General features: G+C 45.9%; 2 protein-coding genes across 2 annotated transcripts in view; one reads left to right on the plus strand and one right to left on the minus strand.

Moving 5' to 3' along the window:
* ITIH5 (inter-alpha-trypsin inhibitor heavy chain 5) overlaps nucleotides 1-13,311 on the plus strand; it is a 45,708-nt gene extending 32,397 nt beyond the window's left edge. Inside the window, exons 8-14 of the mRNA XM_063397075.1 lie at nucleotides 1,042-1,213; nucleotides 3,675-3,984; nucleotides 6,640-7,193; nucleotides 7,563-7,613; nucleotides 8,662-8,778; nucleotides 10,111-10,488; nucleotides 11,514-13,311. Of these exons, the coding sequence (XP_063253145.1) occupies nucleotides 1,042-1,213; nucleotides 3,675-3,984; nucleotides 6,640-7,193; nucleotides 7,563-7,613; nucleotides 8,662-8,778; nucleotides 10,111-10,488; nucleotides 11,514-11,812 (1,881 nt within the window). The 3' untranslated portion in view covers nucleotides 11,813-13,311. The remainder of the gene's footprint in view (nucleotides 1-1,041; nucleotides 1,214-3,674; nucleotides 3,985-6,639; nucleotides 7,194-7,562; nucleotides 7,614-8,661; nucleotides 8,779-10,110; nucleotides 10,489-11,513) is intronic.
* A 3,043-nt stretch (nucleotides 13,312-16,354) lies between these two features.
* LOC134550404 (store-operated calcium entry regulator STIMATE-like) overlaps nucleotides 16,355-25,233 on the minus strand; it is a 30,087-nt gene continuing 21,208 nt past the window's right edge. Inside the window, exons 6-8 of the mRNA XM_063397076.1 lie at nucleotides 24,311-24,394; nucleotides 23,175-23,291; nucleotides 16,355-16,998 (exon numbers count right to left, since the gene is read on the minus strand). Of these exons, the coding sequence (XP_063253146.1) occupies nucleotides 16,885-16,998; nucleotides 23,175-23,291; nucleotides 24,311-24,394 (315 nt within the window). The 3' untranslated portion in view covers nucleotides 16,355-16,884. The remainder of the gene's footprint in view (nucleotides 16,999-23,174; nucleotides 23,292-24,310; nucleotides 24,395-25,233) is intronic.

Genomic DNA, 25,233 nt, shown 5'->3' on the forward strand with positions numbered 1-25,233 from the left:
TGGTGAGCCCATCATATTATTTCCTGTATAGCTTTCCTTGGAATTTGGGAAGCTTAATGATGGCCAGGAAGGGGCTGAACTGAGAATCTGCTGATTCCTCTGCTTAGATATTGCCTCATATTCCCCCCATGTGTTTTGCATCCAAATATAGGGTATGTTTGCATGCACAGAGGCTGCTGTTGGGTAACATCTCTGAGTCTTACTCAGCTGAAGTCTGTCTCCATGTGAACACAACTGCATGGCTGCTAAATCCAAGCTGGTCTCACTGAGGGGAGCTGGACACCTCTTGCCTTTTCCTTGGTGCTCTGGCTTTCCCAGAACCCAGGGTCCTTAACCTCCTTTGTTAAGAACTCATCTTGTGGCCAGCTTTCCTCACTCTGGTTGCCTGTTTTTACATAGGATGATGAACAGTTGGCATCATGATGGAAAATAATATGCCTGGGACAAAACTGACAGGCAGGTAGCATCTGCAATGACTAGTCAGGACTTCTTTTTATATCTAGTTAATTGAATATATTAACCTAAAAAATTATTAATTGTGAAATTATTCATTAGAGTGTATATGTAGCAAATAGTATCCTAATTATGAAGAGACTGTGCATCCTTTGACATGTTTACAGGATTTTTTAACTTGTAAGTGACCTACTTTAAATATATGCCACTTGCAGCTTACTGCCAGTCTAGAGGGCATTGGAAAAACTCTAATAGTTTGTTATTAGTCATTATTATTCACTGTTCCTTAATTCAGAACATGGTTCTCTCAGTCACTGGGAGCTAATTGTGATGCCTGATTTTTAAGCTTAGTTAGGTCTAGATATGTCTCACAAGACCTTTTGGGTAAAAGTTGTTTTTCATCTCATATTTGCCAAGCCCCTGGTACCACAGAGATCAGGCCTTGAGACAGACAAGGACATCCCAATTTTCTTGATCAGCTAAACTGACAGTGTAGAAGTATCTAAAAAAACATAAACATCTTAAAACTAAATTCTTGCTCATTGAAAGACTGACAGCTGTGTCTGGTGCTCTCTTTTCTCTTTCTAGACCAAAGAAGCTCTCTTCACAATTCTCCAGGACCTAAGGCCTGAAGACCACTTCAATATCATTGGCTTTTCCAACCGAATAAAGGTCTGGCAGCAGGACAGGCTGGTGCCAGTTACCCCAAATAACATCAGGGATGCCAAAAAGTACATCCATAACATGTCACCTACTGGAGGTATGATCAGAGATACAGATGGGATTAATTGTGTTATCCAACTAACTACAACAGAACAGAGAGTGGTGAACATATAGAATAAAAAAGACATTGGGATTTAGGTCATGGGACAAGGGGTTCCCTTCACCTCCACTCAGGGTTATGTGGTTTTTATTAACATACACAATGGGAAGGTTTTCTCAGACCCTGCCTATTGCAGAGGGTTTGGACAACACGGTCTTGTCCTAAAGGTTCCTTCTAACTAAAATTAGTCTGTGATTCTGTATCCTTACTAAACCCAATTTGGTTCCATTCTTTTGTTTATCTGGTGACACCCTCAGAATGGGAAAGCTTCCAAGGTTGTTTCTTGAGAACACAGATGAAAACATACCCTGGTAAAGGACACACAGCACCAGCATTGTGTAGTTTCTGAAAGGCTCTGTGAAAGCAGGCTCATGATTTTGTCTGGGCTGGAAACCCCAGGGATGGGGCACACACTGTGGGATGTGAGATTGCCTTCTGCAGGAGTTAATTTCTCACCTAGACCTGTCTTCTTGTCTCTACCAAGGACCAGCAAAAATGATATTTAAGAATTTCTCAGCCCTTTTTGCTTGTGCCTTGTTGCCTGGAGGGAAGCGGGCAGAAAAAAACCCCAGAACAGTGGCAGAGTGCAGGCATGAATTTTAATTTGATTCCTAGGCCTCCTGTGAGGCTATAGACAGTAGTATGAAAAATCTCCAGCTACAGTGGAGTTTGTAATCAACCATATTCCAGCAGCTGTGCCCAGAGAGCTGCAAAATGACCTATTCCAATCCTTCCTTGTGGAAGTAGTCCCAGCTGGTTGAAGGTCAGGGAGGGCCTTCCCATGGCTGCCCCTGAGCAGTGACCACTCCTAGCAGAGGAAACCCTCTGATGGAAAAATACAGCAAACAGGATGGTTGGCTCTGCGGTTTGGGTTGTGAGAGGAATTGCCTAGGAAGTGGTTAAGGGACCTGCCCAGTTAAACAATTACCAATAGTGGGACTAAACTCAGAGAACAAAGCCTTTTACTCCTGAAATGCCAAGAGAGCTGTACAGGAACCAGCTGGGTTTGCCCATGAATCTGCCAGAGAACAAAAGTATTGACTGTGGCTCCACAGGAACATGCAGTGATTCTCCACCACAAGTACCTCAGTTTTGGCTAACTCTGTGTTTTCTCTATAAAGATGCTATTCCTTGAGTACCCTCCAGTGAACATGAACACACACAAAGAAAATGGTGTGGTTACACCCCTGTGTTTTACTTACAAACCAAAGAAACAAGACAAAAATCCTGCTGCTAAATACCTGAGCATGTGGCAAAAGGCAGTTTTCAGGGCTTGGTTGTTCTATGATACAACCAAGTATAAAATTACACACTGCTACATGACATGGTTTTCTTCTGGTTTTGGGGAAAAAGTTCTTCCTGAAATTTTGGATCTGCCTGGAGATTGAGAGTTAGGATATTTGGGTGCAGGTTTTTTGGTTGAGAACCATTTTGCAGAAGACAGAGTCAGGATTTTGAGGACTTTTCAGAGGTCTTTGCTGCTTTCCTCTTCCTTGCCTTGCTACAGTCACTGGAGCTGTGCAGACTGAGTTTCTACGTATGGGCTTTCTATCTCATCCTGTTGATAACCTTCCTAGATTTCCCTTTCCAGACCCGCAGGAGTCAGCTGTGTATGGCTCTCAACCCAGTTCACCTGCTTTGTTTTCTAAGAGCTGCTTTTAACCCTGATGTGCTGATTTTGCAAAGCCTATCTCTCTGTGCTTTGGCTAGAAATATGTGGAGAAAGGGAATACTTGTACTCATTTTCCTGTTTTCCTTTTCTTTTTGAATGCACAGTGGGCTTGGATCCTTTTCATGCCTATTCTAATGTACATCTGTTCATTTACTTTGTTTTCTCCTCTCCTCCACTTCAGGCAGTTCTATTCTTCACTAACCAGTTGTTTTGTGCAAACACACTCCCCAGCTAACCAAGCTCTTCCCTTTAAACTTTGTATCCCCTGGGGTGTGAAGAACAAACCCATCCACTTGTTTTCCCATTTGAAGGCTTTTTTCCAGTTTCCAAGTGTTGTGCCCTTCAGAAAAAAATGAGCAGAACTTTTTCCTAGTTCAGATATCATCTGGGAGAGTCTCATAATAAGGTTTAACAATTTTAGTTTGTACCAGCCAGACGTAGTATGACTGTTTACCAGGCTGATTGTTGTACATTGAGACATTTGACAGCAATTTCACATCACAAACTGAAATTCATAATTCAGTTCATAGACCATAAACAGCTGAGCCAAACTGGTGCTGAGTAACAGAGCTGAACTGAATTAAAGGGCTAGAGCAACTTCATGTGGAGAAAAGGGCCATCCTGATGTCCAGAGAAGCTGTCACCTCCCTAAAGGGAGCTCAGGGAAATTATTCACATCACTCTGAGAAGGAGAAATGATCTCTAATCATTCTGGTACCTTCCCAGGGACTAATATTAACGGGGCTCTGCAGACCGGGGCGAAGCTGCTGAATGATTACATCGCTCAGAACGACATCGATGCCAGGAGCGTGTCCCTGATCATCTTCCTCACGGATGGGAGGCCGACTGTCGGGGAAACACAGTCCTCCAAAATCCTCAGCAACACCAAGGATGCCATCCGGGACAGATTCTGCCTCTTCACCATCGGCATTGGCAATGACGTGGACCACAAGCTGCTGGAGAGGATGGCCCTGGAGAACTGCGGCATGACGAGGCTTTTCCAGGAGGATGAGGATGCAGCCAGCCACCTCAAGGGGTTTGTTCTTCTTCTTCTGTTCTCTGGGTTCTCTGGGAAAGCATTTGGGGGTGAAAAATCCTTGAGTGAGACATGGCGAGAAATTTGAGTTTCCCTGAGGCTCAGCTCTGCTTGGGAGAGGCAGAGCTGAGCTTCAGATACTCTGAATGGCTACCCAGAAATTTCCTTTTTCTTAGCAGACCCCCTGAGATGTACTGGAGCTTCCCAGCCCCTCAGAACAAAGCATTTGTTCCCCTAATTCAGATCATTGTGTTTGGACATGTAACCCCATAGAACTGGGAGGCACAGGTCCCAGCTCCTCACAAGAAGATGGTGGGAGGAGAGGATGCATTTCATACATCAAATCAACAACATAAACAGCATGGAAGGAGTCAGGAATGAAGATTTCAATTTGGAGCAGAAAAACTATTTCTTTGTTTTTTGGAAATGATAATGCTTTGCCCAAGATTCAAAGTATTTGACTTTGAAAAACACACTAAGATCATTCCTGGGATAACCATACAGTAACTTAATTTCCTCATTCTTTGTGACCCAAACTCCTCATAAGTTTCCTGAAATCCTCATCCTTCAACAGGATCAGAGATTATGTTCCTCTTCTGTGATAAGGGAGCTGTAATCCAAGGGGAGACCCTGGTAAGGAACAGCAGAAAGATATGTGACCACAGCCCTGACCAAAATGTTTGGTAATGTGTCAGTGCTTCCAAATAAAATGTTTGGCTTTCACTTCCAAAATGTTAGTGTTTTAACCACAGAAACCAAAAAGAGACAGTTACTGGGTACTGACCTCTCTTTCTGGAGCAGTGAATCCAAGCACTTTCCACCAGGACTTTGCCTTCTGTGGCAGTTATGCATGGGCAAGAATTCCTTCTAAACTAAATTCTCTAGATCCATCTGTCACTCCACCCACATCATTTCCTCCTCAGGACATGTGTTTTGGATAGCAAGTGGCATTCCCTGGCACATAGAGGATGTTCTGATTGATTGGGCTGGGGGAGCCCAGTGCTGCAAGTACTTGTTCAAACGCCTCTCTCTGATGAACAGCTCACTGTTTATCAACCTCAGCCATGGCAAACCCATTTGGCATCTGGTGCCAAATTTGCACAGAAAAGCACAATCACTGCTGGAGGCCAATTCAAACCTCAGTTGGAGGGAAAACCTAACTGGGTGCCAGTGTAATTTTTTTTATGCTCAGGAGGCGGTATTTTTATACAGATACTTCCTTGAATTGTACTCTAAGACAGGTTGTGTATCTCCACCATTTGTTACAAGTCAGAAGTTAATTTACAGAGAGTTCCCAAGTTTAATTCAGTCGTGTTTTAAAATCTGGTGAAGTCTCTGCATGAAAGACAATGAGCTCTCAGACAGACTATAAAAGAAAGTCAACTAATTCAGGCTTTGGGTTCCCTTGGAGAGAGAATAAAGCAGAAAGTGTGACTTTAGCTTCCAGACAGTCTGTTTAACCAGATGTGTCAAATAAATGCAGCTTGAACTAAAAAAGGGCTGAGGCCAATTCTTTGTTTATTTACCAAATTAAACTCAAATGACTTGCCAAGAGATGAGCAGTTTGGCATTTAAATGAGAAATATGGTATTCTTGGAGCAGCTTGGGAGGAACCTTCAAAAGCACATTGCTGTAGGGAAAACACAGTATTGTAAATTTGGGCTTTGAGCCTTGTGAAGGTTTTCTGGGCTGTCCAGTGCCAGGTGTTCTCACAAGTGTGATTGGTCACGTTAACAAGGCGTTAAAGGGTTAACCTCCCTGGTTCCATGAAAGCCATGCCTTGCTCCAAAAGAAAATCAGCCATGAGGAAGTGAGTTCTCTTGTGCCAGAGTGCCTGTATATTGCAGCTCCTATACACTTAATTCTATATAGAATTCCTCCATTCCTTGGAAATGTCCTTATTTATGGGGGCCATGGTGAGATTCCTTCTTGATTTTCTTTCTCTGCTGACCCTCAGAAAACTGTATGTCTTCCTGTCCTACACTGACCAACCCAATCTAGGGGTCTTGCAGAGATTCAGCTTTGATTTGGAATCTCTTCAGCTTTGGTGCACCTAACATTTTGGCCTTACAGTTTCTGGCTCTGGGATACCATGTATAACACCACTAGAAACCTATGGGCAACAGCATCTTGTTTAAGTACATTTTTTAATAAATGGGGTGCTTTCTTGAGGAGCCAATAATTTACTTTTAAGTAGTCACAAATGTCTCCTTGCAGGGATCTGGAACCATAGTAGAAGGGAGGTGACTGTCCGGCCATGCTGGGATGATTCTGAACATACTTGAGACTGTTTAGATGCCTAAGGAACAGTAAAGACTAAAATGAGGCAGAGAATAATTTTGGTTGACAGGGACCTCTGGACATCCTGTAATTCAACCTTGTGCTCTGAGAAGAGCTCACTTCAGGTTTAGGTGAGGTTTCTCTGGGCTTTGTCCACTCAGGTTTTGAAAAGCCCTAAGGGCAGAGACACCCCTATCCTGTTTTTCTGGGCCAAGTTAGAGTGGATGTGGTGGTTAAGTTTGGTTCCTGATGGCTCAAACTGCCCCCGAATGACTTAGGAGGCATTTCAGATAACCTGTCTGTGACCTTGTCAGTGTCCAAGTGCAAGAGTGTGTTCACACAGTGCTAACAGTGAAAAATGTGTCATTCTTTAAGGTTCTACGATGAAATAGGGACACCCCTTCTCTCTGACATCCGTGTTGATTACCCTGAAGACGACGTGGAGCAGGTCACCCAGAACTTCTTCCCCAACTACTTCAATGGCTCTGAAATTATCATAGCTGGCAAACTCATCAACCGCACCTCGGACAAACTCCACGTGGAGGTGACTGCCAGCAACTCCAAGAAGTACATCCTCCTCAAAACAGATGTGGCAATTGACCTGCCCAGCAGAAATGACATCAGAGGTGTCCCTGGCCTGGAGGATGGCAAAGGGGACAATAATTACATCGAGAGGGCGTGGAGCTACCTCACCATCAAGGAATTGCTCAACTCTCGGCTGAAGAGCGATGACAGTCAGGAAAAGGACAGTTTGATGGAAAAAGCCAAGTCAATGGCCCTGGCTTACAATTTTGTTACCCCCTTCACTGTTCTGAAGATGAAGGAGGCTGGAATCCACTCAGAGCCACCTCAGGAGGAGTTTATCAGCCCTTCTACTGATGGCATCGGGGAAAAGGTGCAGAGCCTGCAGGGGCACAAGGCCCCACCAGGTATGAGAGAAGAATAGCCTTGTTCTGGTAAAATGTCTTCTTGCATGGGCAATGTCTCATGGCCAACTTTGGCACAGGGGTGATCTAGACAGTGAACTGAGGGGTAAAGCTGAGGTTTTCATACCAATTTTGTTCATTGTGGGCTGGGTAACCTTTAGCAAACCTTTTAGGCCCCTCACTTACCCCATTGAAGCACTTACTGCTCTGTAGAAACTATTGGAGAAAAATTGGTGTTCTACATGAAACTTAAAGTGGATGCAGGAATATATCCCATAATCTCTCTGAATCATATCTGGGGAACATCAGCAGAATATGTCTCTTTTTATTGCTCAGTAAGTAATTGTAACAGCCTTCCTTCCCCACTTCTAGGTATACGCAGAGGGCAAGATAAACAGAGAATTAAAATCTCCAAAACTTCAGGTCAGTGCCTGTTTTCATGCCTTTAAAAATGCAAAATAATAGCAGCTGATTTATGGAAACCTCAGATGCATATCACTCTGGTACAACCATCCAAGTGACCTGCCAAAATTCTGTTTGTCAGACCTACAGAGTAGGGAGGAAAATGAAAACAAAACCAAAATACAGAGAGGGTCAGTAATGAGGAGTGTGAGCAATGCAGATGATCTACAACACTTAATCTTCATGTTTGAGGCTTCTGCAGGTTAGGAGAGAACAGAAACACATTCTCCCTGTACTAGAAATAGTAAGAAAACCTTTTAGAGATAAAAATGCTGAAATACATATAAAAAAAAAGTTGTTGAAGATGGAAAAAATAAAGAATTCTGTAGTATTTTACAATTTTCCTGTTGGCCCTACACCTTTACTTAACTTTTCATACATTAAACAGTGAAGAATAAGTCCAGATCAAGAATTCTGACTTGAATTTCTCTTGATAGGGTCAGTTTTACCCTAGAAACTAGCATTTTTGGCTTGCCTTATTAATGGCAGCTGTCTGATAGTTGATAGGTCAAGGATTGTTGAAAAATTAAGACACTGGGATCAACAGCTGCTGTTGACTTCTCCAGTCTGATACTGAAGAGGGGTCAGTGTGAGGTGGACCCTTGTAGCAGCCCTTGGTGAGAAAGTAAGTTTCTGTGTGCTGTGGAGGATGTAGCTTGCCAAGAAAGAATGGAGGAGTTCAAAACACCTACATGATAATTCCCATAAACCACCAAAACGATATTCCAGGAAGAAAATATCCTGATTTTCATCTAGACTGTTTGGGGTTTTGAGCTGTCATTGAAAACCCAACCTCTTCTGTAAGAAAAAACAAAACAATCTTTGCAAAAAACAAAGCAAAACTTGGCATTTCCTGGCAAACTCCATCTGACCCTCTAAAAACAACAAACCAGGAGGACTTAGAAAAAACAGGGACAAACACACTTCAAACAGCAGTTTTGTTGCAATCTTGGACACTGCAGTTTTATGTGAGCTTCTCACATTTATCTCTTTTTCCACGTCTTCTCAGCGGATGGGGACCCTCACTTTGTCATCGATTTTCCCTCCAGCAAGTTCTCTGTCTGCTTCAATATTGATGGAGAACCAGGGGACATTCTCCGGCTGGTCTCTGATCACAAGGAATCAGGTGAGCAGCCAAGCCAAGCAGTTTCTTGTGGAGGAAAATCAAAGTGTAAGGCCAGCCCCAGAGCAGACCAAGCACCAAGGTGTCTCACAGGCAACAAAGTGATAGTAAATCACAAAAAGTTTCTTCTGTGGCTCAGCTTCACCCAGTTACAAAGTCACAGATTGCAAATAAAAGGTGTGGACTCACCAAAACTGCTCTGCTGTGGGAATTTCCCCCTTTACTTACAGCACTGCTTGGTTTAGGACAGAGCAAAGTACCCAAACAGGCTCACCAAGCACCACGGCTTTTTTAGTAAAGAAACCACCAAACTGGCTAGAGAGTCATGACAAATGGACAAATGAGAAAACCCACATGATTCAGGATCTGCTTTACCCAAGCCCGAGGGGCTTTGAGCCTCAGGGGCCCAAAGTGTGGTCTGATCCGATCTGGAATTCTAAGCAGGGCAGCAAATAAGCAGATTACATCCTGCTCAGAGCAACAGTAGGAGAAAGGGGTGTCAAAACGAGAGACAATTCACAAGCTTGTTTTACAAAACCCCACAATGAAGTTGTAGGGATTCTGTTCTGTGTGGCAGTGGTCTAGCCCCCATATTTCTGTGTTCATGTCTGCCTTAATAAGATACAGCTCCAGGCAAGGTTTCCCTGCAGCTTCTTTCACAGACTGTGCTACTGCTTGAATGATTTTGTGGCTCAAATGCAGAATGAGCTTGAAGAAAACAGACTCTGTAGCACCAGAACCCTGAGTCTTTGAAGACAGAAATGAGAGATCCCATCAGGAATAATGAGACATTTCATCTCACTGTTAATGGCTTGGGTTTAGCTTTGGGTTAGCAATGAGCTTCCTGCTTAATTGTCACTCTTCAGTGGGTGTTCAGAGACTTGTGGGAAATGAGTCACTGTCTTATGGACAATAGCTCACAAAAATTATTAAAATGACTGGGAATCTTACTGTAGACATTAAGCTTTAATTGACTCAGTGGGATCTGCACCTTAGAACACCCAAAAGTAGTTGGTTTTGTGGCACTGCGTACATTGTGTCAGGATTAATGGGGCTGGGGGCACCTGCCTGCAGAGAAGGCCAGTATTTCTGAGCTTGGGTAAATTTGTGTGCTCTGTATGAGGTCATAATTTTATAACAGACTGATTATACTCGTTTGAATACTAGTAAGTGAAATAATTGAGCACGAGGTGGCAAGCCTGCATGTCCTCAGTCACAAGGCTTGTGTCATTGAGACAATAGACCTGTTCCTGCTGGGCCCCTTCCAGCTCAGACTGCTCTGTGATTCTGTGATCCTGGCTTCCACCTTTCATTTACTGATTGCTTTCCTGCAAGGTGTAACCGTGAATGGGCAACTGATTGGAGCTCCCGCACCACCCAACGGCCACAAGAAGCATCGGACTTACTTCAGCACCATCACCATCCTCAGCAATAAGCCAGAGAGGTCTTACCTGGAGATCACACCCAAGAGGGTCATCCTGGATGATGGGGAAAGGCTTGTGCTGTCCTGTGGCAGGAGTGCTGTCGTGAGAAGCAGGAGCCTCGAGGTGTCCATCTCTGCCTACTCCAACATCACCGTGACGATCCGGGACTCCATCAGCTTTGTCATCCTCATCCACCACTACAAGAAGCCAGCCCCATACCAGAGGAATCACCTGGGGTTCTACATCTCCAACAGTAAAGGCCTCTCTTCTGACTCCCACGGGCTACTGGGTAGGTGGCAGGTTCTCAGGTTCAGAGCTGTAAATCAGACAAAAATGGTATTTCTGAGCAGAGACAGGAGGGAAGGAAGAAGGCAGGTGGGGATTAAGTTCCAAGGTGAGACTTTTTACATCCTCCCTCAAACAACTTCTCTCTTTCTAGTACCTCCAACTTCTCTCCTGTCTTTTCCTGTAGGAGCTATCTCTCCCTCTTCCAGCTGTGCCTGGTTTTCACATTTCCACTCTTTTAATGATTGTTCAATACGGTTACTATTAGAATACACGTGCTTGATGCTCCCAGTACAGAGACAGAAACCAAATCTTCCACCAGAACTTTTTGTAACCCTTTCTTTCAAATGTGAAATGAAAGAGCTACCCCTACCTTTTGAAAGAACCAGGCTTTAGGTAGACTCAGCTAATGACCAGATGGTTGTGTTCTTTCAGCCAATGAGAAGTATTGATGGTTTTGGTCATGCACAGGTGCACAACTCCAAAACTTGTGCCATAATTTCTGTGCCACTCAGACACCCCCAGGTGAAGCAGGAGGTGATCTCTTAGGGGTGAGGTTTTGGACTTGGGCCACTGTCATGGACAAACCTCTAAATCCACTCTTAGGTTTGGTCTAGACCCAAGAAAGCAAGGGAACAGAACTTGAATCTTCAGGCCTAGGACTTTTTGCTTGCCGCTGGACATTGTGTGGGTTATTAACCTCTGGTAACTATGTCCCACAGAAGGGAACTTACTACTGGTGGCTAAAAAACCTTTTTAGCTCTTTTGTGACCCATGGAAACTAAAAAAAAAAAGGGGTTTTATTCTAACCTCTATGTTTGCGGGATTTAGAAATGAATTACAGGAACAAGATTCACCCTGCTTTTGCAGAGAAGGCCTTTACAGATACATAAACTGAGAATCTCCAAGTGCATCATACCAAAAAAACCCACAAAAAAACCAAGCAAACCAAACACCACCAAACCACAAAAATTTATAAACAGGCACAAATCAGCCAGTGACAAACTCTTACTTTATCTTGCCTTGCAGGTCAGTTCTTGAACCATGAAGTCAAACTTCTTCAGGAATCCCTGAACACAAGTCATCAGGAGGTGGGGCAGACCCAAAGGGAAGCATTGAAGGCAAACCCCACAAACACCCTGAAGGTGAAGGGGCGGCTTGTTCCCGTGGTGTGGAAGCAGAGGAGGATCTTCAATGGCCAGCAGGAGGTCGACTGCTGGTTTGCCAAAAACAACGCAGACAAACTGATCGATGGGGGCTACAAGGACTACCTGGCTTCTCATCCTTTCGACACTGGGAGCAGCTTTGGGACCATCAGCAGCCTTTAGGACCCGCCACAGCCACGCATTGGGGCAGCACGTGTGACAGCAGGTCCCTTCTGAAGCCTTCACTAGGCAACTTATGAATATTTCCTTACTTTTTGGTGCCAAAGAAACCAAGGATTTTTGTCCTTGGAGATCAGCTGTCTCTCTTTCATGCTAAATGAACGTTCATCAGATTCCTGAAGAAAAAGAAGGCTGGGGGAAAGGATGTGTTGAAGGTATGATTGATACTTTCCCAGTGGGAAGGGAGGAAGAAATAAGCCTGTGAGCAGTACAGAGCCTGCTGGCCTTAAAATAAACCCATGCAGGGATCTGTGCAATGCCCCCTGGGGCTGGTGAGTCACCCCACAAAAGGCAGATCACACAGCACAGTGCCTGCTGAGGTGATAGGCTTTGCAAAGAAGTGACTTGGAGCTCCTGCTCAAACCTTGGTCCATGGGCAAAGGAGAGAAAGACAGAGAGAGGAGAGGTGGGTGGATATTCATCTGCAGCAGCCCATTAGCATCAAACAAAATCAAAACTTTAAATCAACAGACCACAGGAGGGTATTGCTTTCCTGGTTAGTGGGATGAGGTCTGGATTTGCCACTAAACATGATGTTCCCTGAATCATTACAAACCCTTAAAAAAGTGATGAAAACCTTGATGGGGTTTATTGCCGTCTTGGTGCACAGGCTGTGTGCTTAAAAAGCACCTCTGGTCCTCAGCAGCAACAGGAGTGGTGCAGGCTCCCATTCCATGGAGCAGTTGATTCAACACAATTCAATTTAAATAACATTGCAGGGTTAGTGATTTTCTGAGTCTTGACTCCCTCAGAAAGAAACAAAGTTCCACCCTGAGCTTCCAACAGACCTGCCTTGATGTCCTTGAGCATCACATCCCTTCTGTTCAGCAAAGATTAAAATTTCCTAAGGGATGGCAAACCAGAACCCACGACAGCTTGTGAGCCTACAAAGCAGCCTCTTGAATTTTGACTAGACATTTCTAGCTGCTTTTGTAATCAGGGAGGAAGTCTTTATTTATTCCAAATTGTCAAAAAATTTTCATCCCGGTTTCCCCTGGCTTCTTCTCCTTCCTTACACTGCAGGAATTTGTGCGCAGCAGGAATTTGGCAGCAGGAGGTTACAGAAGGGTCTGCCAGCCACCCCCACTGCAGGTGGTGCTCCAAACCCAAAACTGCAAGGCCGTGGTGTGTTTTAAAGTGAGGCATCACTGAGCAATGCTATAGATCAGCCACAGGGGAGTTTTAGCACAGAACTTGTCCAAAGGGGACTTGACAACCACAAAGACATTTACATGGCAAGGCCAAACTGAGCTCATGAATGCTCTGCCTTTCCAGAATTGAAAAGGAGGGAGGCTGGGTGTGGAAGCATCTCCAGGAATTAAATTATATCCATGTGTTAGGAGAAAACAATTGCCAGAGACCTACAGAAGTAGGTTCAATCTTGACTGATTTTTTTTTTTCATATTTAACAATTAAATCATATTGTTGCTGTTGGAGCTCCAGCTGCTGGGGGTGGGGTGGTGATTTTCCAGTTGCTTGATCAGCTCATTAGTGCTGCAAGCACCGTGGCAGCAGAGCAGGTGGCAGGCATGGTTTCTTCACTCACACCATGTGCTGCCTGAAACAGCCAAAAGCAACCAGCAAGATTTAACTGCACTCTGGAAGATCCTTACAGAGAGCTCAGTTAGCACAAAATTCCTGCCAAGGCTTGTACTTTGGAACAGAACATCAAGAAGAAACTACTGCTTTGGGCTCTGCTATCTTGAGAAACAGCTCTCCTGCGAGGGAGGGCTGAAGGCAAGACCTTCAGCACAGTCCTGAGTGTGGAATAATAACTGAGGTTTATGCTCTGCAGTTTGCTTGTGGGCCAGAAAGAGATGAGGAAGAACAGCTGTGAAGTTGACTTCTCTGCTCAAGAAGATCACCCACAGCCCACACTTTCCCTAGCACAGAGCAAAGAGGAAAGTGGCAGAGGATTTCTAGACACCCAGGGTTTGGCAGGAGTTCCCATACTGTCCTTTCTGAAAGCTTCCCTCTCTCCCCACATTGTGCTGTCCACGTGTGTTGCTAAGGGGAGTGACTGGCTCAGGCTCTCCCCTAATCTCCTCTGTACATAGATATGTATATAATATATATAGACACACACCTACTGCTAATAATTCGGGTGCATCATTGCTCCTCTTTCTCCTTCTCCAGCCAAGGAAATACATTTCTTTCAGGGCCTGAAGAAAACAATGATCAAGTCCAACTTCTCAGCAATATGAAGCACCTGGAGCAATATACTCAAGGTCTCCTTAAGGCTCCAGTTATCCATTTCACAATAAATATTTTACAGTAAACGCTGCAGTGAAGCTTTCATTTGGCAAAGATAAAACAAGCTTTGAAGCTAAGGTTGTGTGTGTTTTATGCTGGTGGACAGGCTCACGTTACCAGATGACTGAAAGAACCACTCATGAGTTAACAGTAAGTTGGGAACCAAAGTAATTTCAATGGAAAATTAAAGGTCACCCTTGTTCTTTAGTCTCTGTACACTTGGTAGGAGGCAAGAGCAGACCCCACGGTTCCACTGCCACATTCAAATGAGAGTTTAACCACAGACTTTAAATACAGTAGAACAGGACATGGGAAAACACTTTGTGCTTCTGCTGTCCCAAGAGCAAACGCAGGTCATGGACTGTAAATCTCAATTGTTTCATCTCTGAAGTGGTCATTACACTTCCCACTCTCACGAGAGGAAATATGTTCAGGCTTGGTCCTCCCAGCCCTCCATGCTGTCCCAGAGAGCTCCCAGACCTTTATGCAGTTATTGCAGTGAAGATGCATTTGTTCTCATCTCCAAGAGTGTCACAGAGCACTTGGATTCACAGGGATGTGATTGCACATTGCTCAGACAGCTCAGGAATGAGGCTGAGCAATCACTCTGGGGTGCAATGGAAAGAATTGCACAGCACCATTTCAGAGATGGGAACAGAGCTGCTGAAACAGCACTGGCTACACAAGGATTGAGAGGGAGAACCTTCCTCCACATCTTGTCCTGCTGTTGCCAATTGTGAACCTTCTCAGACAGCCTCAACGAAGGGCTAATATAAAGGTCATGTCACTCACAGTCCAGTTTAGGACAAAGAAATTGCTTTAGCCAAATTTGCACTCTTCACCCACTGCAGGATTGCACTGTGCAGCCCCATAGCAAGAACAAAAATCCAAAATACCAATATTCCTCAAAACAGGGAGTAAGTTTCTAATAGGGAAGCTGTTTTAATCTATTTCCAGTCAAAACCTTACATAGCACAAGACTTACTCCAGGCCTTACCAGTGCAGAACTCCCCCGACAAGCAGAAGCTGTGTTGTGAAACGGACTGCACTGAGCAATATAAATAATCTATTCAGAGCGCTGTGTGCCATGTGTTCCAAAAGCCTTTTGATGTGCCAGCAGAAGCAGGATTCTGACCCTTCATTAAGGAAGAAAAACAAAAAAGGACTTAATTCCCAGAAAAAGAGTTTAAAGCTGCACAGCTGCAAGTGTAGCCAAGCGTGTCTAGTTCACTGAGGGGCATCCGAGACTTTGATTTGCATCTAAGGCTTCAAACCACTTTGAAGTCAGGAGAAAAACAACAAACCAAACCCCAAAAAACCCCTACCAAATATCTTCACATGCTCCAAGCCCAGCCTTTGCATCTAAATCCATCCAAATTAGAAAATCCAAATCCTTTAATTTTTACTCCTTAATAAGGGCTGTTTTCTTGGGAAAAATACGAGGGGAAAAAGAAAAATAAAAGATCCTTTCTGTCCATCACTGAAGGGGAGTTGTCTTGCAAGAAACAAAGCCTGGCTATGGCTCCACCTGGGATACCAGCCCAGTGGAGCCTGGATCCCTGCTCCAAGGACTGTCCCCCCATGTGGACTCTGGATGGGTCTCTCCACAGCTGTGTCTCTGCATCCAGCCTGGGAGTGGGGCGGTGCAGCTGCTCTGTGCTCACTCTCTCCCCAGGGCAGCTGCAAAGTGCTTTGCATTTTTGTGTTTATAGACAAATACAGTTTGCTAAGAGGAAAGCAAACAGGGCAAAGCCCTGCACTTCACCCTTGGAGCAGAAGGTGCCAGTCCTGGGCTGACCCAGGGTCTTTTCCAGCAGCAGTTCTACCCCAGCTCCTTCCTTACCCCCAAAACAGGGCCAGCTAATGGGGCTTCCAGAATCAGTTTGAATCAGATCCTGCAGACATTCCAGTTGTTTGTTTTAAACTAAGTAAAAGGCGAGTTGTCAGCTTCCAGTAAACACTCCCTTGTAAGGGGGTGACTGGGATCCATCTCTGAGCCTGCTCTGGAGCTCAGCACAGACTGCTGCAGCATCAGGGCTTTGCACTGAAGCAGCTCCTACACCTCAGCCACAGAAACCAAGCTCTGTGGCTCAAGCTCTTCATCTTTAGGTTTAGCAGAACAGCCTCCTGCTGCAGAAACACAATCTTCCCTGGTCAGGAAAGATTTCAACAGCTCCCCTTCCTCCCTTTCACAGCACTAGGGTTGTGCAGAACATTAAGCACATGAAGGCATTTCATCTATGAAGCAATTTTTGGTCAAATATTTATTGGATTCCTTATAAAACAGTAAAAAGAATCAGATCCACTGGGACAATCTTCCCAGTTCGAGACATTTAAATACATATTGCAAACCAATTCTTTTGAGCATTGTGTATATAAAAGTGTCACAGTTCAGGTAGTACAGAATAGAACCCTTTTTTTTTCTTTTTCTATTAAAAAACAGACAATCTTTTCATTTCAGTCTCTAGCCCTGACAAAAAAAATAGTCACACCCTATTGTCCAACCAGGGAAAACACATCCCTGTATCCCCAACCTCAACGTGCCTGCGTGTGGGGCAGACAGGTAAAGCAGATACTGCTCAAGCCTGTACAGGATGCAGATACCATCCACAAGACAGCTGCAGGATAGGTCTGAGATGAGGCAGGCAAAAGGATCTCTGTGGATCCACAAGGGTCACCCAGCATTCCCCACCCTTCCCTTCCTTGGCCAGCTCAAGGATCACAGTGCTGCTCCTTCCTCCAGCTCCCCTGCCCCGCTGCTGTCAGATGACCACTTGATAGCTGGGCTGCTTCATCTTCTGGCTGGTTCCCCGGAGTGCTGGGATCTCCTGGTCGCTTTCAGACTGATCAAAATCCATGTCTGGGGAGAGCAATACCTAGAAAGGAGAACAGACAGATGCTGATGGAGTCAAAGGTCTCAGACCTTCTCAGCACTGCTTGCTCAAGCCAAGCATTCCTAGAGGGGTCTGTTGCCAGCTCCAATCCTCTCTGGCAGATGGGTAAGGCCTCAGGGTCATCTAGACCATCTCTCCAACAACAGCCAAATGGATTTGGGCACAGGCAACACGACCATCTGCTGTCCCAGCCCTCTTCCCTGGGAGCAGAATGGGCAGCTGAAGGCTCTGTTCCCCACGGGACAGGACTCACACATAGATGTTCAGGCCTGGCTGAAGCCTCAGTGGAGATGCACAAAAACAAGGCCATATATTTTGTGAACAGCTGTTCCACGTGTAGACCAGGCCCTCAGCTGCTTGTCACCTCCACAGCTCAGCCAGAAGGGCAAGAAGAGCTACAGGCTCAGCTTCAGCCAGCTCAGCAGTGGTGTCCTAGCCTGGCAGCACCTCATTTCTGCCTGGCACAGCAGCTCCTGGCTCAGTCCAAACTTTGGGAGCCAAGGCAAAGCAGTGACACCTCCCTCTGGTGTTTGAGCTAAAAAAACACTTTTTTTGGTGCCCGTTGCCCCCAGAAATCCCTACACCCTCAGTAGTTAACTCCACACCTGAGAGGCTACCATGGGCTGCTCTAAACTGGCTGCCACCAGCCTGGAGCATTTCCAAGATGCAGACAGAGCCACATGTGGGCATCATCCAGCCACATCCTCTGGAAGAGGAAAAAGGCTGGATTTTATCCAGGAGATGGCTACACTGCCTGCAGAAGAGCTGAAACCCAGTGCCAGCCAGCCAGCAGTGTGCATGGGTAATATTCATGGCTGGACAGATTAGAATCATTGAATCCTCAAGGTTGGAAAAGAACTCCTAGGCTGAGTCTAACCATTAGCCCAGCACTGCCAGGTTCATCTCTAAACCTGAATGGCCCTGAGCACCACATCTGTGACAGCTCTGGTTTCTTTCTTCTCTGCTGGGGTCAGGATTAAGACATGGGAAATGTGGTTTTTGAGTTTGGACTTGGATGTTTGTTATTTCTTATCTATTTACAGACTCACAAGCTGTGAGCTTTAACTAGCAAGTTAGAGAAATGTGGTAAAATTACCTCTCTGTCTCTACAAGGTCTTTCCAAGGACAATCTGTCCAATTATGAATTGCCACCTAAATTATTTTCACTTTAAATCTAATAACTAACTGCTTGAATTCTGCAATGTGGATTTCCATCAACCAGTTACAGAAAACCACCTAAACCCATGAAGAAAAAGGAAGAAGAAGGTGAAGGACCCAGACAATGCCCAAAGTCCTCCATCTTGACCCTACTGACACATATTACTATATACTAAAATCCCAAATTCTCACTTTCCAGAATTCCAGCACACATCTACAGGTGTTTTGAATACTTCTAGGGATGCTGATTCCACCATTTCTGTAGGCAGCCTCTGCCAGTGCCTGACCACCCTTTCAGTAAAGGAATTTTTCCTAATATCCAATCTAAACCTCCTCTGGTACAACTTGGGGCTGTTCCCTCTTGTCCTGTTCTTGCTACCTGGGGAAAAGACTGATCCTCACCTGGCTACAACCTCTTTTCAGGGAGTTGTAGGGAGGAATAAGGTCACTCCTAAGCCTCCTTTTCTCCTCATCCCCAGTTCCCTCAGCTGCTCCTCATCAGAGCTGTGCTCCAGACCAGGCTGTAGCTCAACCCTGTCCCACCTCCATCTCCTCACTCACATTTGGGCAAGAGAAGCTGCACTGTCACTGTGAAGTCTCCCTGACTCAGGAGCCTTCCAGCTCAAAGGTCTAAGCCAAGGGATGGTTCATGGAGTTTGAGCCCAGTGCTCACACACAGAACATTCCCAACACTCCCAGAGCCCAGCATCCCTTGGGCAAAACCAGGAGCAGGGGAATCATTCCTGTCTCTGTCTCCACGCACAGTTGTGAACTCAGGTGCCCTCCACTTGTCAGCACTCAGGCAGCACCACGGGGCCAGTCACCACAGCAACAAAACCACCAAACAGAAAAAACTGAGCTCCAGTGAGTCAGGGACTTCAAAGGAGCAGAAGAGCCACAGGGGAAGATCTCCTGCTCCCCACCCTCACACACACCCCAGCCCCTCCATCCAGCGTTGTTCTCTTCACAGTCAGACACCCAAAGGACAGCAGCAGGCTGGATTAAGCTCTCTTGTTGTCCCCCTCATTGGTCTCAAGGAATTTTATTTTTTTTGGTTCAGGACACACACTGGAAATTTTCCATCTCTCTCACGTGAACATTTCCTCTGTTTATCACATTGATACTGTGATGCTGTTGAACTTGAACAAATCTGTGGGTAATTACTCACAGGCAGCATTGTGAACTCACTGAGCTCTGACAGGTGCCACAGACTGGCTGTGGGGCCTGTTGAACTGGTGATTTGGGTGGGTTTCAGCTGAAAACTCCAGTCTCCTTGCAGCCAAGCAGGGATGGTGACACACTGCTGTGAATCCAGACCCATCCAGGCTGCTACCTGCCCCCCACATCTGTAGGAAACTACAAAAGCCAAGCATCTCCCAGCAACCTTTCCTCAATTCCCCAGGAAGCAGCACCAGCAGAGAGCACCTCGTTGCTGTGACAGCCACAGGACATATCCTCAGGTATCATTTTCAAGCCCAATTCCAGTTTGGGAGTTTTCAGAACAACCTGGACAAGGCTCTTTCCCTGCAGATGCATCCAGGTCAGGATCACAGTGGGTTGGTGGCACAGCTGGGAGTGGGACACGTTTTCCCTGTCCTAGGACAATGTGCTGCTGTCTCACTCAGCAGTCCTCAAACACCTCACACCTTCCACAGCATCATTTGCATGGGTCAGGGGGACTGTGAGGTGGGACAGTTTCCTTCCAGAGGCACCTCTATGCCCACCTTCATTTATTTACCTTCCCTGTAGGGACATGGCACCTGAGTTCACCACAAATTTGAGCTAATTGAAAATAATTTAAAAAAAAATCAAAATTAAAATTGTTTCTCAGCTAAGCAACAGGCACATACAATTTGCTCTTGGACTTTCTAGGTGTTTCAACACTTAAAAGTAAGCAGCTCTGTATTGGTGTCTATCAGCATCTTCATCTAATCAATGCCAAAATATCCTCATGAAGGGAATTACATGTGCTGAACTCCATCCTGACCAAAGGCAGGCCCTCATGCTGTATATTAACTTTCCTTCCAGCCTCAAAGTAGCTTCTAATTTCACCTTAATTTTCCTAACAAGTACCACTGTTACTGGACTTTTGCTTTAAGGGTTGTCTCTAAAAATGTAAGCCTTCAGGAAAGGAACAGAAACTCATCCACCTCCCCGGGGAAAAAAAACAACAACTGAAAAAAGATCAAATAAAACATTATTAAAACTGACTTGTTTTCCTGAGTGGAGGAAACAAAGAAATCACTGATAAGATCTCAAGTTCATTGGGAGTTACAAGGGCAAGGGAAAAGAGCCTCGGGTCAAGGGCAGGACACACACAAAGCAAAAATAAGGGCCTTGCAGATGAATTATTTTCTGAATAATTCTGAATGAATAATCCAGGCTGAACAGCACTGGATGCAAACTGGCATTCAAGAGATCCTTTTCTATCCCACAAGAGGGGCAAAAAAATTACTCCATGAACATTTACAAGGCAGGGCAGGAGACTGGAACAACACAAAGATGAAGACTGGCACAGAAGGAAAGAAAGGTGAAATTCTTCAAACTGTTAAGAGGGAGTTTGTCCCTTTGAGGGATTCAAGGTAAAGGAAGTAGCAAGAGCTCATCCTCTGGTTCACCAAAGGAGTTTTAAAGCCCAGAGGAGGCTGCCACTTCCTTGGCTGCAACCACAGAGTCAGACACACCAGAAGCAGGATTGCTGGTTTTGGGTTTTTTTCTTGCTGCCCAGCTGCTCTACCAAGCCAAGGACAGAGCTGAGGTTTCCTGCTGCCCCTCAGAGTGTGGGCTTTTAACAGGTTAAAACCCCACTCTTTCCATTCTCCTTCCTATCTCTCCCCCTCCTTTTCCAAACACAAACTGCTGGTTCATGTGAAAATAATGACACTCCATTGGTGAGATAGGCAGAGGGTTGAAATTCAAGCCAGCAGCGAGATGGGGAGCTGGTGGCGCCTGCAGCGAGACAGCCCTGATGAACCCTGATAAACCTGGGGACACATTAGCTCTGCCCCACACCCCTCAGTTCCCCTTTCTCCTCCACTGGGCAGCAGGGAAACAAGAAATTCTCCCACTTGAACAGGTTATTAGCAGCAACAAGCCCAGCAAATGCTCATTTTCTGCTTTTGAGCCTAAATTCCAGTCAATCCAGCTGTAGGGCTCAGCCAGTCAACATGATCTTTAGTTCACAGCTTAGGAAGCTGACACCTGAAGCAGGAGCTTAAGGCTATTCCTGAAGGCCCAGTGCCAAGAAAGAGTTGGAAAACAGCTCACCCACTTCTGTATTTCTTCATAAGCTTCTTCCTCTGCCCAAAATATTTGTCAGGCCAGAGGCACAGAACGTGTCTGAGCATGAAGGAGGCAATCCCTGCAGACTGCTCCAAGGAGAAATCAGTCCCCTTGGCAGCTCCACTGCAGTGATGGATCAGAGGGTTTCAGATGAACAGATGACCTGCACATTGCTGAATTTTTGCCGAAGTCTTCAGAGAAAAAGAGTCAGGTACTTGGAAGATGAGAGAAACCTTTGACAGAAAGGGGCAGATTGTGGGAATTGTTTCCACTACTTGAAACTTCCTGTCTGTTGACCTGCCAGAAGAGGCTTTCTTAGCATCTGGAAATTAGCAGGTGTTGCTCCTTCAAATTATCCAAAACTGAGTGAGAGGTCCCAAAACACTTGCAGTGTTCCAGTGGAACAAGGCAGAGGTGCAGCTCCACGTCCATGGAGGAGCAGCGCCTGTGACACCATCTACCCACCCACAGCAGCCACCATCTCTGAGCCTGGATGCTGCAAGGTTGGGCTCCAAAAGCTGTGAAGGAGGTCCTTGTCTCAGACAGAGATGTCACCTCCTTAGCTCTGCTTCTGAGCTGGTGTAATCCTGACTGACCCTGGGCCTTCAGGAACACATCCAGCAGCAGGGCAGGGCTTTACTGCCAGCGACCTCACAGAGCTGCTTATCCAGAGGCAGGGCCTGGAGGAGTGACTCTCTTGTCTCAACAGCTGCTCACATCTGCCTGCCCTCCCTGCCAGAGCGAGGGTTCCTCTGACACTGCCTGAGCAGTGGCCACTTCCCCACTGCACCCCAGGGACAGAAGAGTGTGTCCCTGGCTGCTGTGCACACTGCCAAGCACACACTGTTCAAACACCACTGCCTCTCTGTGCGCTGCAAGGGCACCAGGGATGGGCCAGCCCATCCATCAGCACAAGAGCTGAGCTGCTCCTTATGAAGGAACTCTCAGAGAGCAAGAGCTATTTCTGTTCATCCTGAATTCCTCAGCAGAAGCTCCTCCAGGAGCCAGTCTGTGATTGCCAGGAATTATCTTATCTCGGTAAGGCTCGCCGGTGAGCTGCAGGATATCAGCAGCCGTGCACAGAACACACTGAAACCAGGCCTGGGTGCCAGGAGAAGGAAGGGAATTCCTCCCAGGGACCAAGACTGTGGACACTGCCCAAAGGTCAGTGAGAAGCAGATACCACCTACCCAACAAACCACACATGATTAAGAAGAACAAAGTCTGCTGGAACTGCAGCATTTCCTCCCCCACCATAACTTTTAACTGTCAGGCTCAGACTACACAAAACACAGCCTCCTCCAGCTAAGGGACAATAATCTGGTTGAAAAAATACCAAATGCTGACAAAAATAAGATTCCCAGTTAAGCCTTGTCCTCTAAAAGGGATGCTAACAATTACAAAGAGGAAAGTAAGCTCTTCCCAGCCAAAATTAATTACAATTAAATATAGCAAAGCTCAGAGTGACAGTTTTAGCCTGCACACACGGATCAGTGCAGAGGCCAGTTCATGCCCTCAAGATATTGTCATCATTCAGGGCAGTGTTTCAGCAGCACTTCCTGGGCTGTGACACTGCTCCTGCTTAGAGTGAGTTTGACTTTGCAGGGTGATCACCCACATTGATGAGGCACCACCCAGGTCCAGACAATGTGAAGTTCTGTTACAGGGTCGTGGTAGAACACACAGGCCATCCCACAAGTCTGCACCCCTGGTCTTACCTGAGATTCCTCAGTCCTCCTGGCCCGAGGAGTTTCTGTGGATCCATTGATGTCTAGGGTATCCTTCTGCTTGTATTTCCTCATGATCAAGCTGTCCACAACCCAGAACATAATGGCCTTGGGGAGAAAAAAGTTACATCAACAGACTGCAGAGACCAAAATACAGAGTCATCTAATCACAGATGTTTCTTCTCCTCTTGGCTACTCCAGATATGCAGCCCTGATCAACCTCATGTCTAAATCAGCCCTGCATCAGTTGTGTCCATGGGGACTGGATGAGTCAGATTCCTTAAGTCCTTTCTTACACAAGTCCCATTGTTTCCACAGTGGCTGAAGACCCAGATTAAACAAGACCACAACAGGCAGAGTTTCCACCAGAACATAACCACTGAACCAAGCTCCATCCAAAGTTCATCTGCCTGAACCAGTCCCTGGTTGGTTCTTTGAGGACCAGAATTTGCTTTCTAATGTGGGAATGCAGCCTGGGATGATGGAGTGAGGCAGATCAATCCAACTTTGCCAGTGCTGCATCCACTGAAATGTGCATGGGGTGAGTTGGAAGTGAGGGAGCATCTCCCTCACTTCCTGCTTGTCCAGGGAGAATCTGAGTGTTAACACCTTGTTCCCACTTCCCTTCTCAGCAGGAACTGAGCAGCAGCTCAAGGATTACCCAGAATCAGGGGAACCAAGAAAGAGCTGAGCTTTTAAGAGGTTTTGTCAAACTAGATTTGAGAAGAACAACAGTTCTGGGTAACCTTGAGCACCTTGTAACACAGTCTGACATCCAGCCAAATGACTGCATTGTCAGGGTCACAAGCCATCCTATAGGACATTAAAGGGTTTGGGGCATCCCCATGCCCACAGCTTGCTGCTGAGATGAGCTCTCACCTAACAAGACCCAGCTTTATTCCAAGAGGTGAAGGGTCAGCCCCACAGCAGCTCAGAGAAAGGGATGGGAATTGGGAACAGAGACTGTGGCAGTGACAGATTTGTGACAGACAGATTTCTTTACACACCCCTCCACCCTGTCCCAGCCACTTCAAGGCTGCCCCCAGCCAGACCCTGTGCACACTCCCATGAGGTTGTTCTGTAATTTCCAAACCAGCCCACCCAGCACTTGCAGAGGCACCACTTACATTGACTATGAAAGGCACAACAAACATCACCAGGACGAGCTCCAGCTGAGGGTTTGGGATGTAACCCAGGAGGATCTGCTGAAGCTGCAGAGGAGAAAACATTTAGAAGCATTATTTGGATAGCTCTGTTGCAAGATATTTGATGGAAACTGGTTGTCTTCCTACATGAGCAGCGAGAGCTCTGCAGCCTCTGCTTCAACCCAGCTCTTAAAAGATTACACAGGATATTCCCTTAGCCCAGCTGCCAAACACATGATTTTGTACAGAAACAAGTGCTGGGAGTCTTTCAGTGTAACTACCCATGACAACAACTGGTGGGACTTTCCTTGGCTCCCTGGAGCTCATCTGCAGAACAAGAACCCCAGCCACAAACAGCAACCATGGACAGGAACCCAGCAGCATCTCTGGGTCTGGATTTGTGCTGCTGAAGAAGTTCACATCCAGCTGTGAGCACTGTGGGCTACTGGGCTTGAAGGACAACCCTTAAAGAGATAAAAGCTCCCAGACTGCTGGAGATAACTGCAGCAAGCTACACACAGTGAAAGTGGACTCCAAACCAGAGTTACCTCTGACTCTCAGAATTAGAGAGTCACCATCCCAGCCAACAGGTGGCTAAAAGCCCCACAGGCTATTATTTTTATTTTTTTAAAGATAAACTTCTGATCAACGCAATTAACATTGCTGGCATGCAGAAGCAGCTGAGCAGGAATACACACTATTTGAAGAGCACTTTCCAAATTAATCTCTAAGAGTCCCCCTGGTTTAAGCACAGGATCACAAAAAACCAACGTGGACTGACTTGACAGAAGAACATAGAAATACTCTGGCAGAACTGAAGGAGCTCAGCTGCCAGTCCAGCCCATTTTAGGCTTCTAAGAATGGGAAAGAAAATTAAAGCATCATGTTATTCCATTAGCTTTTTA

Source organism: Prinia subflava, chromosome 4, assembly GCF_021018805.1.
Source record: "Prinia subflava isolate CZ2003 ecotype Zambia chromosome 4, Cam_Psub_1.2, whole genome shotgun sequence".
NCBI lineage: Eukaryota > Metazoa > Chordata > Aves > Passeriformes > Cisticolidae > Prinia > Prinia subflava.